Genomic DNA, 16954 nt, shown 5'->3' with positions numbered 1-16954 from the left:
AATTCAACGGAAATTCTTGACGTTCTTTCAATTCTATATAGGTATCACTTTGAGAAAAAAAACCATTACTACTGACTCACTGACTGACTGATTGATGATAATACTCCTTTTTCACATCCATTCAGTTTTTTTCAATCGAAAAAAAATCCAAAATTTTTCCAACAACAACAACAACGACAACTGAAATCAATAAACACTCTCTCCTCGAAACCTGTGTTTTTCTCTCTCTCTCTCTCTCTCTCTCCACCATCATTACCTTTTGATTATTGTATACAATCAATCAATTATTATTATTATTATTATTTATGTTGAATTGTCAAATTTTTTTTCCAAAATTTATTATTTCCCAAAACAAACAAATTGATGAAATAAAATTCAAAAAAAAAATCTTTGCTCTCTTTTTTTCTGTTGATCAATCAATAATCATGTAATACATTCGATGATGATGATGATGATCATCGAATGATGTTCACCTTGAATGATGATGAAGAAGAAAGAGAGATGGATGTTATCATTCGATTTGATGATATGTGAGCCATACACACACTGTGCTGTGTGTGTGTGTTTGTATTTTTCATTCGAAACTTGATGTGATCATCATCATCTTAATGTATATAATGCGAGCAAATGTATAATATTCATAAAACGAATGAATGAATGGTGAAGAAAATCCTGTTATTGATAATCCACTAATCATCATCATCATCAATGATGATGATGATGATGAAGGCGTCTGCCATAAATTGTGTCTTTTCTGACCTCATCGATATTGTTGATAGTAAATAAGTGAGTGAAATTGGAAGAAAGAAGAAAAATAAAAATCTTTGCCAGGCATTTAATTTGTTTTTTTTTCTGATTCTCTTTTGTTTTTTGTTCTCATCTATAAAACAAAACAAAAATGTTGTCCATTTATTTACGTCGAACAACAATTACAACGAATAATTGGATTCGTGCAACCATATTGAATAAATGTCAATCATCATTATTATCATCAATTTCAAAGTGTTCATTAGGTTTATTTACGTTACAACAACAACAACAGCCAAAATATGCAAATCAATATTGCCACTATCATCATCATCATCATCATCATCATTGTCATCGTCATCGTCATTTTCAATGGAAAAATCAACATCCACAATCAATTCTAATGGAAACTTTGAACACGAATCAAAGTGAGTGACAATAAAACAAAACAAAACAAACAAACAAATTTCAATCCATCGCATTTTATTGTTTTTTGTCATTTAATTTGATTATATTATATTCACAAAAATCATTCATTCATTACCGGAGATGAATGATTGAAAATTGATCCGTTTTTAATTGTTTTTTGTTGCTGTTGTTGTTGTTGCTACCTTTCATTGTTTATGGGCCGTTCACAGTTTCAGTCTCTCTCTCTCTATTTCAGTTTCACTAGTTTCAGAATTCATCTATTTTTCATGATTCAAAAGAATCTAGTTAACAATTTTTTTTTCTCTCTCTCCCTTTGAGATTCTATGGAATTTCTGTGAAAAAGAATTTTTTTTTTTTTTTTTTTTGATTTACTTTCCATGATATAATAATGATATTTACGATGGTTATTATTAATTAAAATGAACGTTTTTTCACTTTGATGGTCTACGGTAGTTTTTAAATTATGGAAAACTTTAGGTATCCATATATACTCATGGTTTGCTAATATAGTAATCATTATTTCAGTTTTTTTTGTTTTGTTTTCGTGCTCATTCGTAGTCGTTTTATCAAGGTTCCAGTATTATCATTCATGATGATGATATAGTATAAATGGACTAAAACACGCAAAAAAAAAATTCTGGCCGGTTTGTTTGTGGGTGTTTTTTTGGCAAAAAAACGAAACAAAATTCATTCAAAATATCAGCAAAGATGAATTAGATGAATGAACACACACAAACACACACGCACATTGAAATGGACCAAATAATAAACAAACGAAAGAAAAAAAACGATCCATAATTGAATTGAACATCCAATTTCGATTCATTGTCGAATGATTTATCTTCTTTTTTTTCTACATTGAAAAAGATTTCTTTATTCTTTTAGGCTATATATAAAATATGGTCCAACAGAAGAAGAGGAAAAAAAATTCGAATTTGGTCGATAAAAGTTCTTTATATATTATGAAGAGACAAAATATTCCAAATCATTCCAATCATTGAATGCATGGTCACATACATACACACACACACACAAAAAAAAATTAGATTCAAAGTGTCAAAATGTTTGGAACCGGGAACATTTTATTTATTTATTTATTTTCTGCAAAATTTGCAATGAAATTCATGGCCTTTCATTTTTTTTTGTGTGAACTTGAATAATGAAATTCATTGAAAATGTGTGTGTGTGATTGGTAGAAAACTTGGCCATTTATTTATACAAGAAAAGACGAGAAACAACAACCATAAGACAATTTTGGTAATTAATTCATTTGACAAACGAAAAATAGGAGTGAGTGCAACAAACAAAAAAAAAATCGATAGCCTTGTTGACATTTCCTAGATCACCGAGGTAGGACAAAAATCCTTGACATTTTTTTTGTCTCTCATTCTGATGATGATGATGGTTGTTGTTGTTGTTGTTGTTGTCCGAAAAAAAAACCCAAAACTCATTATTATTCATGTGTTTTGAGCGTTTTTCTTCATTCATTTTTTTTTGTTGTTATTAAATAAATTGCTAAATTATTCATTCAATAAGAATTTAAACTTTCGCTCTCTCTCTCTCTCTTCTCTCTCTATCAGAGATATTCGAGAATCAGGAATTTTTTTTCTCGAGAATCAAAATAAGAATAACTAGAAGAAATAAATTGTGAAAAAAATGTCTTTTTCAATGGCCAGCTAAATCAAAGAAAATGAAGATGAAGATGAAAATGAATCCAAATCAATTACTATAATTCAATATTATATACCATTCAATTTTTTGTTTTGTTTTGTGTATATTAATATTGAATACACGTTTACAGAATACATGTTTCTGTTTCTTCTTTTTTGTTGTTGTCATCCTTTTTCATTTTTTTTTTTTTTTTTTTTGATTAGATTTTTTGTTTATTTCCTTTACACATTTGATGAAGAGAATAATTTCGGTGGTTTTTTTTCCTTGTTTTGTTGCTGCTGCTGATTGAATTGAATAAGAATTTTTTCGTTTTTTTCGTAGATGGGGAAATGAATTGAAACGAAAAATGAATATTTCGATTGCTTGATTGTTTGTTGTTGTCAGCAAAAAAAAAAAAAAAAATCCACACGTTTTTTTTCATTCGAATCATCAATTTGTTCATAAAATGTGTATGCACCAATTTTTCTTTTGATGTGGTACATAATAAAATGAAATGAAATGAAAAAAAAATAGAATGACAAGTGGTGGTGGTGGTGGCCCATTGAATTGTCATTTTCAATTTTATGATCTTTTTTTTTGTTTTGTTTTCAAAAAAAAAACTCATTCAAGTTGGTCATTTGTTGAAGTTTTGCCACTCGAAACAAACAAACCAAAAAAAAAAAAACACGAACATGAAACACAAAACATTTTTTTTTGTCTCAAAAGAAAAAGTGTAAATATCCTGACGAATGAATTTTTTTTCATATTCTACAATTCTATATAAGTATGATGATGATGATGATGATGATTCATTAACAACAACAACAACAACAACAACGACGACAACAACAATAAACATGATAAGTGAATTTGCATTCATCTTTGTTTATAAAAAAATGAAAAATGGGAGCTCTCAATTTTTCCATCTCCCACTACACACACACACACAATATTCGATGCTTGACATCGACATATGTTTGGTCCACAAGTAATGGACGACGATGAACGATGAATAATAATGAATAAATGGGGTTTATGTAATAATAATGTACACGACGAAATGATTTATTGTTCTAGACTTTTGTTTTTTTTTTCTCTAATCTTTTATTTGTGTGTGTTTGAGTCATCATTTTTTTTTTTTTTTTTTTTGGTTCTATTTTCGATTCTTATTCTTTTTCGATTCTTCATTCATTTTTCACAATCAAGCCATCGATGACGATTTTCGAATTCGAATATTTATCAATGTTTTTTTTCTTCTTTATATATTTCAGGACATCTAAGTGGAAATAGCCGAATCGTATCATTCAATCTATCGGATATTGGTGAAGGAATATCCGAAGTAATTATTAAAGAATGGTTTGTTAAAATTGGTGATCATGTACAACAATTCGATAATATTTGTGAAGTACAAAGTGATAAAGCATCTGTAACGATTACAAGCCGTTATGATGGCCAAATACAAAAAATCTACTATCAGGTAGATGATACGGCCAAAGTTGGTTTACCATTAATCGATATATTAATCGATTCAGAAGATAGTTCAACAGGTAATTAATTAATATATGACAATTATCATTGATTATAATTAATTTTGATACAATTAATTTCAATCTAGAATCAGAACCAGAAAATCAAAAAATTATTATGAATGGTGATGAACAGGATAATATTGTTGCCGTTGATGGCAGTAATGACCAACAAGATTATCTTGGTGGTGGTAAAATCATTACAACACCAGCTGTACGTCGTATGGCCATTGAACATAAAGTTGATCTAAATAATGTTATTGGTACTGGAAAAGATGGCCGAATTCTTAAAGAAGATATATTTGGCTATTTGGAACGAATGTCTCAACAACAACAGCCTACTATAGCTACAACAACAACTAAAGTAGAGTCTACAATGAAAACAACAAAGTCGCCCATTGAGCCTAGACAACAACAGCGATCAATACCGAATGCAGCATCCATTCAATCTATAACCGAAGATCGAATTGAACCATTTTCTAGTGTAACAAAAGGAATGTTCAAAACAATGACTAAATCATTAAGTGTTCCACATTTTGGCCTTAGCGAAGAAATCGATTTATCAAGTTTGGTTGAATTACGGCCAGAAATGAAAAAAATTTCTGCTGATAAGAATGTACCGATATCATTTATGCCATTTTTTATCAAAGCAGCATCGTTAGCATTGATGGAATATCCATTATTAAATTCGACAATAGATTTGTCAGGTGAAAAGATAATATATCGTAGTGCACATAATATAGGCATTGCTATGGATACGAAACAAGGATTATTGGTACCTAACATCAAAAATGTCAATCAGATGAGCATCATAGATGTTGCAAATGAATTAAATCGATTACAGCAACTAGGACAAAAAGGCCAATTGGGTATGGGCGATCTAAGTGGTGGAACATTTACATTATCAAACATTGGTTCCGTAAGTATATTCGTAGATGTAGAATGTTCATTTTTTTTTTGTTTTTGTTTTCATTATTTCATATTGGTTAACCACCACCAACAACAACAACAACAACAACAACAATAGATTGGCGGTATATTCGGCATACCGGTATTGATGCCTGGTGAAGTGGCAATCGGTGCCATTGGTCGTATACGTAAATTACCACGTTTTATTGATGATCAATCTGAACAAATACGACGAGCACATATTATACAGGTATTATGGTCAGCTGATCATCGAATCATTGATGGTGCAACAATGACACTTTTCTGTATGTTATGGAAAGAATATCTGGAAAATCCATTCAGAATATTTCTATAAGAATCCAAATATATATTCATCCATTTTTTTTGTTTGTTTGTTTGTTTGTTTGTTACACAATTATTTGGAAAATTTTGAAAAATAAAAAAAATGAAATGAAAAAAAAATCAATTTCATCATGTCCATATACAATCTTGAATGTCAAAGGTCATCAATGTAAAGGTCGTCATAACATTATTTATTTATTTATTTATTTCCACTATAAAAAAAATTAATGTCAATTCGACAATTGAATCCCATTTGAGTGATTTGCTATTACTAAGTAGTAGTAGTAGTAGTAGTAGTCGTCAATGACAATCAAAATAAATTAGATCATTTAAAGCAAAAAAGCAAAAAAAAAATAGTTTATCCACACAATTAATGATACCCCATTATGTGTGTGTGTCCGGTAACTATTGTGTTCCATGACGACGACCACCACCATCGCCATCATGATCACCATTATAATGATCATGACCTACACACAAACTCTTGAAATTGCTTTTGAAATTGAGAATTTCAAATTACTCCAACAACAACAACAACGAATGAATCGGATCGGATAAAAGGAGGGGGTGGACAAAAAAAAATTTGGGTGTCAAACACCAATGTAAACAAAAAAAAAATACACACAGAAATCTAAATTAGTTAGGTGTGGTGTTCGATATCATCATCCATTGTTGTTTATATATATAACAAGAAAATTTCGGGCGCTATCGATATATCGTGTGTGTGTGTGTGTGTGTATATAAGTATATGACGCCGGCAATCAACAATGTTTGTGTGTGTGTGTGTTGTGGTGTTTCGTCGTTTCAATAGAACAATTTAATTCGATTTGAAAGTCACCCACAAAAAATTCGATGCACATTGAATTTCTTTTCTTTCTTTTTTTTTCATGTAACCACTTTTAAAAACAGTATATAAATCTAAAACATATCCAATGAAAAAATGTGATCTTTTTATTCGTTTTCTTGTTCTCATACGATTAATACTATCAAAAATAAAAACCTAGTTTGAAATAAATATTCGTTTTTCTGTTCTTTCGTTATTCGTATTTCTACATCTTTTTTATTTTTGAATTGTGTTAATATTTTTTCGTTCTATGATGTCGGAAGATAAATCCAAACGTCAAACTCTTCGCGTTAAGATCACTAAAGCATCGAAGCAAATGATTGTTTTATCGTTGGAACAATTATTATGTCTACAAAATGAATACGATATCGTCAGTGAATTGTGTTTATTGGAGAATCCGCATGATTTCGACGAGCAAAAGTCAAAAGATGATCTATACAAACAGAAAATTCAAGCTTTAATCGCATTGGAACGTACGAAAAATCAACTGGCATCTATTACTTTAGATGATGTTGAGTTATCTGCTGAATTCGACGACGAGGCTGGTTCTGGTGCAACTTCCACTAATCATCGTGATCCATCATCATCGCAAGGTGATCTGTCTTTTTCTCTACATAATCCGATTCGAATTAATAGTTTGGCTTATCCGTCGTCTGTACGTGCTTCCGATTTGTTGTCATTCGATGGCAATGTCATGAATTGGTGTCCGTTTCGTTTATCTTTCGAGGATGAAGTTATGAAAAACCCGAATTTATTGGATACCAAAAAACGTAATCTTCTTCTTAAAGTGTTGCAGAATGATGCTTTGGATCGTGCAATGGATTTGGTTCGCCAGGAGAAAACCTTGCAATCGATATGGTCTTCTTTGAATGATTACTATGGCGATCCTAATAAGGTCGATGAACATTTGATCAAACGAATTCGTTCTTTAGCTTTCGTGAATTCTCCTTTTGATTCATCTAAGTTGGAAATTATGCTAAAAGAAGTACGTCGAATTTCTAGCTCATGTAATAGCCTGGGAGCTGCCTATTTATCTCGTTCTAATTCTCTGGTTAAGGAAGTTTTATGGAAATGTGGTCGATCTTTGCGTGAAAAGTTATGTCATGTAGAAACGTTATCCCAGTTGGTAAAAGAGCTGGAGAAATTATATAAGTCGGCATTGTGCCTAGATACATTTGAACGTCGTGAAGCAAATAGACCATTTCGACCAGCTACTCAACAGGTTGCTTCTACATCCGCTGCACGTTGTCTTTTTTGTCATCAATCGAATCATTCATCGGCAGATTGTCAAAGTACATTAACAGTTGACGAGAAAAAACGAATTCTAAGTTCGAATAATTTGTGCTTCAAATGCGTTTTGCCTGGACATCGTGCTAATGCTTGCTCTCGCGCAGCCTCTATTCGTTGTAGAGTGTGTCGATTGAATCATCCAACTGTTTTGCATCAAGTTCGATTAAACGATCATCAGAATTCACGTAATCACAATAATGCTAATCAACCTTCGGCTGCAACTTCTTCTGCAACATCTTCTGCTTCTTCGTCTACTTCATCGTCTGTAGCATCAACAACATTGTCTAATCCATCTGCTTCTCCACCTTCATCTACTACTGCTGCAGTTTCCGTTCTTTCTATGGCTTCTACATCATCAGTTCCGGAAGCGAATATTTCTTCGTCATCAGTCTCTTCCACCGTTGCTAGCTTTAATTCGTCGACCGGTAAAGCTTTAGTTGCTCAATTTAATGGTGTAGCTTCACCTTCCACAACAATAGAACGTCCAGCTTTCATTATAAATTTATGTGGACGAAAATGTATGGTTTGGTTAGACACGTGTTCACCATTCACATTAATACGGAATAGTTTGGTCAACCTTAATGATTGTGTTACCGTTTCCCCTATATGTTTGTCCGGCTTTTCTGGTGGATCCGTAACAATGTCGAATAAGAAAATATCGGTTATTCTGGAATCCGAAGTTATCCGCGTGTCGATCGATGCTTACGTTATACCGAATTTACCACATTGTGATTTGATCATTGGAACAGACATGCTTCCGCGAATTACCAAAATCGATCCTTTGAATACGCTTAAGTGGGAGTCAAAATTTGGAGATATTCATTACGGTCCAGTCGCTGCGATCGGTTATTCAGCTGTCGATAAAGATGATGAAGACGAAGATGATGATACAGACTTCAACATGCATGTGGTTCGTCTAGATAATGGACGTTTCGAAGCAAAGCTTCCGTTCTTGTCCAACTCACGCCCACCGTCTAATTATCCGAAAGCATTAACGCTGCTAAATAAACTAATTTATCGTTTGGAAGCTCAAAAATCGTATGATTTGTATCGAAATGAATTCATGAAATACGTGTCTTCTGGCCAAGCCGTAGAAGTGAACGATTCTGATGGCTTTTTCATTCCACATCATGCAGTTCTTCGTGCTGAATCTTCTTCATCGCCCGTTCGTATTGTCTTTAATGCATCTTTTGGTCGAGAATCGTCGTTAAATAGCTTGCTTTGGAAAGGATCCGTTTTGGGTTTGGACGTTTTACCACATTTATTTCGTATACGACTGTTTAAATATTTCTGTACCGCCGACTTACGAAAAGCTTTCTTGCAAATATCGATACATCCAGATCATCGGAAGTTTATTCGCCTGTTGTGGAGAGAAAAAGATGGTCAAATCAAAAAATACGAGATGACTGTACTTCCTTTTGGTGTTATATCTTCTCCTGCAATTCTTACACAAGTCGTAGATAGAATTGTCCGTTCAATTGATAATGAGTCATCTCGTAAATTGCTTTCCGGTGTTACATATATGGATGATTTACTTATCGGTTCTAACAATATCGAAGATTTACGTCAATGTGTGTCCGACGCTAAACGTGCTTTCTCGTTATCTGGCTTCGAGATGCATAAAATTTGTTCAAATATTTCAGTACCGGATGGCACATCTGTTAATAGCGCTGGTTTGTTGGGCCTCTTGTGGAATATTCCTGACGACACTATTAGTTTGAAACATCGTGATTTATCGTCTTCTTTGTTAACAAAACGTAATATGTTGTCGATAATTGGCCGAATATTTGATCCATTAGGAATCATTGATCCTTTGAAACTTCAGTTACGACTATTGTTTTCTCGTATCGTCACAAATGATTGGGATTCTACGATTGATGATGATTGCGCTCGAGAATGGAATGCCGCAATCGCTGATTGGTCAAAATTGGAAGAAATTAGTTTTGATCGTTATATTTCAGATACGTCTTGTTTATACTGTTTTGCTGATGCTAGTGAAACTGGTCTTGGTTTTTGTATCTATTTGGGAAATCATTTGCTGTTTGGGAAGAGCAAAGTGGCTCCGAAGTCTAAGACAATTGTCGAAAAAGAATTATTGGCTTTATGTGGTTTGGCAAAGATGGTTTCTCGAGTACGGAAATTATTGGATGATTCACAAATTCGTCCTATTGTACACATCTTTTCAGATTCAAGAATTAATTTAGATCGTTTGAATTCTTCGCCAAATCGTTTTAAATTTCATATTGGAAAGAAGCTTTTGCGTATCCTACAAATGGTATCGGAGTGTCAAGCATCCGTTTTTTATATTCCTGGAAATTTGAATCCAGCAGATCTATTTAGTCGACCTATTTCAATCGGTGACTATATCAAACGAAAACCTTGGTTTCTACAATCGTCAGATTTATCGGAAGTACCATGTCCAGTAGTAACCGTTTGCTCCATCAAAAAAGAAGATATGGATTTAGATTTTAAGAATTTTCTGAATCACCTTCCGTCTGTTGAAAAAATGATCCGATGGATTGATAGATTACGTCGATGGCTTCCGAAGCACCGTCAAGAAAAAATGATTGATTCTCGCTTCCTGTTATTTCGTTGTTTTCAAATGGGAGAACGTTTGAAAAGTTCTCATGATCATTTCATAGATGATCGTGGCTTGATTGTTTACCGCATGAGGGACGGGATTAATTCGGTTTGGATCCCGCCGCGCTCAGCTCTGGCTCATGCTTTATTGTTGGTCGCACATCGTATGGCTAAGCATAATGGCGTTAAGCTTTCGCTAGCACAAATACCTCCAGAAATCATTATTGGTGACGCTAATCGATCTATGAATCGTTTGATTTATCGGTGTCTAATTTGTAGAAGTCGTCGTGGAAAAGCAATTACTGTTCCGTTTGGGCCATCATATCACGAGATAGACGTTTTTAGCGGGCCATTCAGTCGAATTGCTATTGATGGTTTCGGACCATTTGAATTAAAAAATGGCAAGAAATATTGGGGTTTGGTTGTTGTTTGTTTGTCTACGAGATGTTTACGTATTGGCGTTCTCGAAAATCTCACTCCTTTAGCTGCTGCTCGTGCATTAAATTCTGTCTTCCATGAAGTGGGATATCCTAAATTCATCCTGTCAGATAACGGCACAAATTTTAAGCCTATCAAGGCAGCTCTAGAAAAATCTGGTATGTCTGTTGTTTGGTGGACGACTACGCCGTTGGCTCCTTGGCAGAATGGTTCTGCCGAACGTTTTGTCAAAATTGTAAAATCGTGTTTGTCCATGTATGACAAAAAGTGTCGATCATTATATGTTGCGATTCTACGCTTTAGAGAAGTGGAATCTATTGTTAACGCAAGACCAATTTTGGCTGGTGAACGTCCGATTTCAGCTCATGAATTCTGCTTCCATCGCCCACTTCATCTTATTCCTGAGAATGTTTCAGATATTAAGCCTGTCAATTTGGATCGTTTATATCGTTTCAACGTTGATCTTAAAAAACGTTTCACAAAATTATTAAGACTCCGATATTACAATCTATATCGTTTCCGGCCTAAAACGCAGCCTTCGTCTATCAAAGTTGGTGATTTTGTTTTGGTACCTGAACAAACTAAACGAGAAATTTGGCCTACAGGGCAAATACAAGAATTGGCGATAGGTCGTGATGGTTATATCCGTTCTGCTCGCATAAATTTTCAAGGGTCATCATTATGGCGCCCAATTTCAGGTTTAATACCAATTTCGCGGGCGGAAGATTGTGGTGTTTCGTCGTTTCAATAGAACAATTTAATTCGATTTGAAAGTCACCCACAAAAAATTCGATGCACATTGAATTTCTTTTCTTTCTTTTTTTTCATGTAACCACTTTTAAAAACAGTATATAAATCTAAAACATATCCAATGAAAAAATGTGATCTTTTTATTCGTTTTCTTGTTCTCATACGATTAATACTATCAAAAATAAAAACCTAGTTTGAAATAAATATTCGTTTTTCTGTTCTTTCGTTATTCGTATTTCTACAGTGTGTAAATAGACACAAACATTGAGGATTGAGGATCAATATTTCGATGAAAAAAAAAGTAATAAATCGAATGAAAATGAGATCAAATGATTGTATATATATTTAATTTATTTTATTACCAAAATGAATGACCAGAGAAAAAAAAATCATGATCCAAACGATTGATATAATTATCATCATCATCATCATCATCATCATTTTGATTTGAATCTTGAAAAAAAAATTGATTCTTTTTTTTCGGTGAAATAAATTAAAAAATTTTGGTGCATTTTTGTCGTCGTCGTCGTCGTCGTCCGGATGTTTATTATTATTATATATGACGGTAATGAGATATAGACATCTTGATGTTTTGAACAACGTATAATGTTGACAATTCAATAGCCAAATTCTGAATTGAATCGTTCGATTTTTTTTTTTAGTCATCGACGTCAATGATGATGTTTGTTTGAAAAGTTTTTATTCCGTGTTTTTTTTTAGTTTTTCATTTCATTGAACAAAAAGAAACATTTTCCTTTTTCCGAAAAATACTTGTCGTTTTTTTTTTTTTGGTTTTTATCTTTAGTCAATTGATTTGTTTCAATTGTATACAATAGATTTTTGGAAGCAGAATAAAATAATAATTATTTTCCGATAAGTAATGATTATGATGATGATGATGATGGTGGTGGTTGTGGTTGTGGTGGTCTTGGTGGTGGTGGTGGTGGTAGCAAAACTTTTTTTTCCCGCCATCAAAATGTTGTCAATTCATCATTTGTTTGTTATACTATCGATTGTTTGGTGAACAAACGAGAAAAAAAATGATAAAAAAACACATCTCGTCATTATAGCCAATGAATAACGTGTGTGTTGAAATGGTCGAATTTTTCATGTTACAACCATCTGTGTGTGTGTGTGTTGTGTATGTTTATGTTTCATCACTTTCCATATATTTTTTTAACCATTGCCTAAAAAAATGATTCAATTAATCTGATCAAATCTGTAAACGTCACCAGAATTTTGTTACATTTTGGTGAAACTTTTTGAACACACACTAATTCAAATTCAATGAATTCTGTCATTCGTAATCGTCATCATCATCATCATCATCATCGATGTAAATCTTAATTCATTCAAGTGGCATACACACTTTTTACCATATTTGTTTCATGTATAATGTCGAAACATTGGGCTTTCCAACAAAATTCTTTTTCACTCTCTCTCTCTCTCTCTCTCTCTCTCTCTCTTTGCTCTTTTCATTTGTTTATTTGTATAATTCTTAACTCCATCATCATCATAATCATCATCATCTTGATTTTGATTGCAGCGACTACCCTCACCAAAAACTTTAATATAGTTCAAGAGAGTAAGTCACATCGTCAAAGTTAAGTATATGATGATGATTATAAAGTTTTCTTACTCGTGTGTCTGTCTGTGTGTGTGTGTGTGTTGATGGTAAAATTGCTGTGGTGATTCCGAGCATCATCATCATCATCATTATTCTGCTGTTATGAATGATGTATATACCGTCAATGGTAAAATTTTTTTTTTTCGCGGAAAAAAGCTTTTTGTAAGCAGAAAAAAACGACGACAACAACAACACAAGACCTGGATGGATGAATATATAATAAAAAAAAACGCAGAAGCGACAACAACAACAAAAAATAGGTCGATTCGATTCGCGATCATCCTTGACTTGAATTATACACGATTGTTAAAACAGAAAAACGACAACAACAACAACAACAACAACAAAAATGTACTGTACTGTCATTTCTAATTTGGCCATTTAGATTCACGCACATGGATTGATCTTTAACGAAAAAAAAAAATATATAAATTCTGGTTATCATTATTGAATGGAAAAATGAACCAAAAAAAAAAAGAAGAAAATGTACCGGAATTGTAGAATGACGAATAATTCCAATTTTCTTAAATTCAAGAATTTCTTTTTCATTTTTTTTTTCTAATTCATTATTAATAATGAATGATAATTCTCAGTCTTTTTTTGTTTTTGTTTCTTTCAAATTCAAATTCATTCATTCATTTGTCATGAATAAATTTTTACAGATTATATTTGATGAAAACTAATCTGGTCTTCGTCGTCGTCGTCGTTTTCGGAATTGGAATCCATTCATTTGTTCAATCAAGTATCATCGATTGAATTCCATTCGTTCATTACTCAAATCAGATAAATAAGAATTTTTTTTTGTCGTTAAATTCTTTTTTTATATAATACGCTCATTATGATAATGATGTTGATAAGTGTGGAATAAAGTTTCGAAACTTTTTTTTTCTCCATTCATTTTTTTTTCTTTATTTCTTACACACATACACACACTGGTTTTTTTTTTGTTTCATCCAAATTCTCATATTTCCGATTCCGGTTGTGTGGTGGTGGTGGTTTGTGGTTACTGTGGGTTTTTTTTTGTTATCATTTCTTTCTATCGAACTTATCTATCAAAAAGAAAAAAATCGTACACGGGTATTACACACACACACACACACGCACATACTGACGTAAATGCCTGACAAAAAAAAAAAAAAACAAAACAAAATCCATCATCATTATTTTAATAACTTTCCAATCACCGACAAAAAAAAATAAAAAAATAATAGCCGTGATTTCAGTGATTTCAGTTGAGATTATGAGATAAGACCAGCAAAAAAAAAAGTTGACTTTCTACAAAAAAAAACGACACTGTTCATTGAACTGTGAATAGGCCATGTATATAAATGTGGATTATATATTAATAAAGACATCAAGCGAAACAAAAAAAAATATTGAGTTTTTTTTTCGGTTTGTCTTTATCGAAAGTTTCTGGAATTTTTTTTTCTTTTGTTTCAGAATTTCTTTCTCTCTCTCTCTCTTGTCAATCTTTTCGTATTCATTCAAGAGAGAGAGAGAGAGATAAAAAAAATTTAAATTTTTTTTTCTTTTTTCTTTTCAAAATTTAATCAAGTTTTTTTTTGTTGTTTTTGTTTTTTTTCATTAAACTACAACGACAACAACAACAACAACAACAAATAAGACGCACATATATATATATAGTGGATGCAATATATGTGTCCGTTTGCCGGATTCTTGCAATGGAAAAATGAATAAATTTTTTTTTATTCCAGCCAAAACAATCAAATAAAAGAATTCAAAGATTTTTTTGTTGTTGTTGTTGTTGTTGTCATTCTATAGTGAAAATAAATCTGAATTCTAGTGGAAAATTAACAATCACGATGTTGATGATTTTGTTGATGGTGATGATGATGTGTTTCAATGTTTCATTTTCACATCATTTAATGTGATGTGTGTGTGTGTGTGTGTGTGTTTGTATGTGTGATCCACCAGTTGTTCAATCATCGATGTTTTTTTTTCCTTTTTATTTGCAAATAAAAAACTTATAAACATCACATACACAACATACGGAATACGTGAATGTTGAAATGGGCACGTAAATCTAATAAAACACACACACACACACACACGCACAATAATGATGGATGAAAATAGATGAAATTCCTCAAGTTCGAAAGAAAAAAAAACTAAAAACGTCTAACTACAGAATACAGAATACAGAATAATTTTGTTTCAAAAAAAAAAAAAAAATTTATGGAGATGATAAAAAAAATTTACAATTTAATAAAAAATAAAATTTTTTATTATTATTCTTATTGTTTTTAATGATCAAAACATTCTTTTCATTTCATTTCATTTCATTTTTTTTTCTCATATCTAATTGTGTCTTTGTGTTGTTGTTGATCACAATCAGTTAAGTTACAGTAATAAACGAATGAATAAATAAACATAAATGGCGCCAATTTTGAAAAAACGACAACAGCGCCAGATTATATGTGATATAATGTGCTTGGATTTTTATTTTATTTTTATTTTTGGTTCTTGAAATAGCAAATGTTATCTCTGTTTTTTTCCAATGCACATTATATATAGTGGTGGTGGTAATGGTGGTGGTTGATTCATTAGTTGGTTGGCTGATTCTGATTCTTTGATATTATTCCTGATTCATTTGATTCTGTTTATTGTAAAATATTGAATAGAAAGAATCTATTCAATTTCATTCAGAAAAAAAACACAGCATACCGTTTAATGTTTTACTGTTATTTTTATTTTTATTTTTTTTTTTGGTTCTGTGGCTGAAGAAGATGCAGAATATTTTCTCATTTTGCGAATGAAAAAAAAGAAATGCACACCGTTCATATATTATCAGGGTTAGTTGTGTATACATTAACCCTAGAAAGGTAACCTTATCGATATTGCGGGAAAGGTAACCTACGTAAATTTTACGTAGTTGATATGCCTAACTTATTTCCGCTATAAAAATTAAATTATCTGATTATTTATGTTAAATTTTAACGTTTATTCGTTGAATCACACCTCTATTTTATATTAAAGAAGAAAAAATCATTTTTCAAAAGTGGAAAGTTCAAAAATATCAAATTAAAGATATGGTGTAAATTTTGAATTTTTTTTTTTATTGTCAATTTTGAAATTATCACAGCGTCAAGAAAAAATGAAAAATGATCCTGTAAATATGATTAATCAATCGATGATTGTGTTTCGAAACATGATTGACAAATTTTTATCTGATATTCGCCACGGGGGCGGTGCCACAACGTTTACATCCGGTCGTTGTTAAACGCTTTTTGCAAGCATTTTAATTTTGAATAAAGTGAAAAACATAAACAAATGAACAGAAAAAACGTTTATTTCAAAAAATATTGCGACAAAAAACGTTTTTGACAAGTGAAAAGATAAAAAAAAGAAAAAAATTAAAATTATTTTTATTCATAAATGACGTTTTTTGGGAAAAATTTCCGAAACTATCGCTCTCAGCAAAATTTTCTAAGATTTTTCTATGCTGATTCAGGCAACTATACGTAAATTTTACGTACAAGCTTATTCTTGAGGAATAGAAAGGGGTTCCAGCTGTCTTAGCATCGTGAGTGTTTTTTTGGAACATGTTGAAGTGCAAAAAGCATAAATTTTACGTAGGTTACCTTTCTAGGGTTAATACCGGTATGTGCATTGTACACAACATGCTGTGATGTTGAATGTTTTGCCATGACAAAACTTTACGATTCTTTTTCGTCGTCGTCGTCATCATCATCATTGTTGTGTTAAAGAATATATATAAAAAAATGGAATACCATCACGCGCATACACTGACTAACTGTCTGCTGACTGGCTGGTTGGTTGGTTAAAAAAAAAAGACCTAGT

The 16954-nt window shown here is 32.0% G+C and overlaps 2 protein-coding genes across 4 annotated transcripts; both read left to right on the top strand.

The window, feature by feature from the left end:
* The first annotated feature begins 576 nt into the window (after nucleotides 1-576).
* On the top strand, nucleotides 577-5723 carry Dbct (Dihydrolipoamide branched chain transacylase E2). Of its 2 annotated transcripts, none has more exons than XM_047061491.2 (4): nucleotides 577-1175; nucleotides 4098-4373; nucleotides 4442-5271; nucleotides 5380-5723. In XM_047061491.2, the coding sequence occupies exons 1-4, from the start codon at nucleotides 899-901 to the stop codon at nucleotides 5614-5616; spliced, it is 1620 nt and encodes a 539-aa protein (XP_046917447.2). In that variant the 5' UTR covers nucleotides 577-898; the 3' UTR covers nucleotides 5617-5723. The 2 variants fall into 2 exon arrangements, with proteins under 2 accessions (XP_046917447.2, XP_075589981.1); XM_075733866.1 differs by having other exon boundaries at nucleotides 661-1175; nucleotides 4448-5271.
* Nucleotides 5724-6697: 974 nt separating this feature from the next.
* Nucleotides 6698-11709, top strand: LOC124498348 (uncharacterized). Of its 2 annotated transcripts, XM_075733892.1 has the most exons (2): nucleotides 6698-11305; nucleotides 11361-11709. In XM_075733892.1, the coding sequence occupies exons 1-2, from the start codon at nucleotides 6698-6700 to the stop codon at nucleotides 11382-11384; spliced, it is 4632 nt and encodes a 1543-aa protein (XP_075590007.1). In that variant the 3' UTR covers nucleotides 11385-11709. The 2 variants fall into 2 exon arrangements, with proteins under 2 accessions (XP_075590007.1, XP_046918047.2); XM_047062091.2 differs by having other exon boundaries at nucleotides 6698-11709.
* Nucleotides 11710-16954: the final 5245 nt, after the last annotated feature.

Source organism: Dermatophagoides farinae, chromosome 9, assembly GCF_024713945.1.
Source record: "Dermatophagoides farinae isolate YC_2012a chromosome 9, ASM2471394v1, whole genome shotgun sequence".
Classification (NCBI taxonomy): domain Eukaryota; kingdom Metazoa; phylum Arthropoda; class Arachnida; order Sarcoptiformes; family Pyroglyphidae; genus Dermatophagoides; species Dermatophagoides farinae.
The sequence above is the reverse complement of the archived record's forward strand: the minus strand, read 5'-3'. Positions and strand labels throughout refer to the sequence as shown.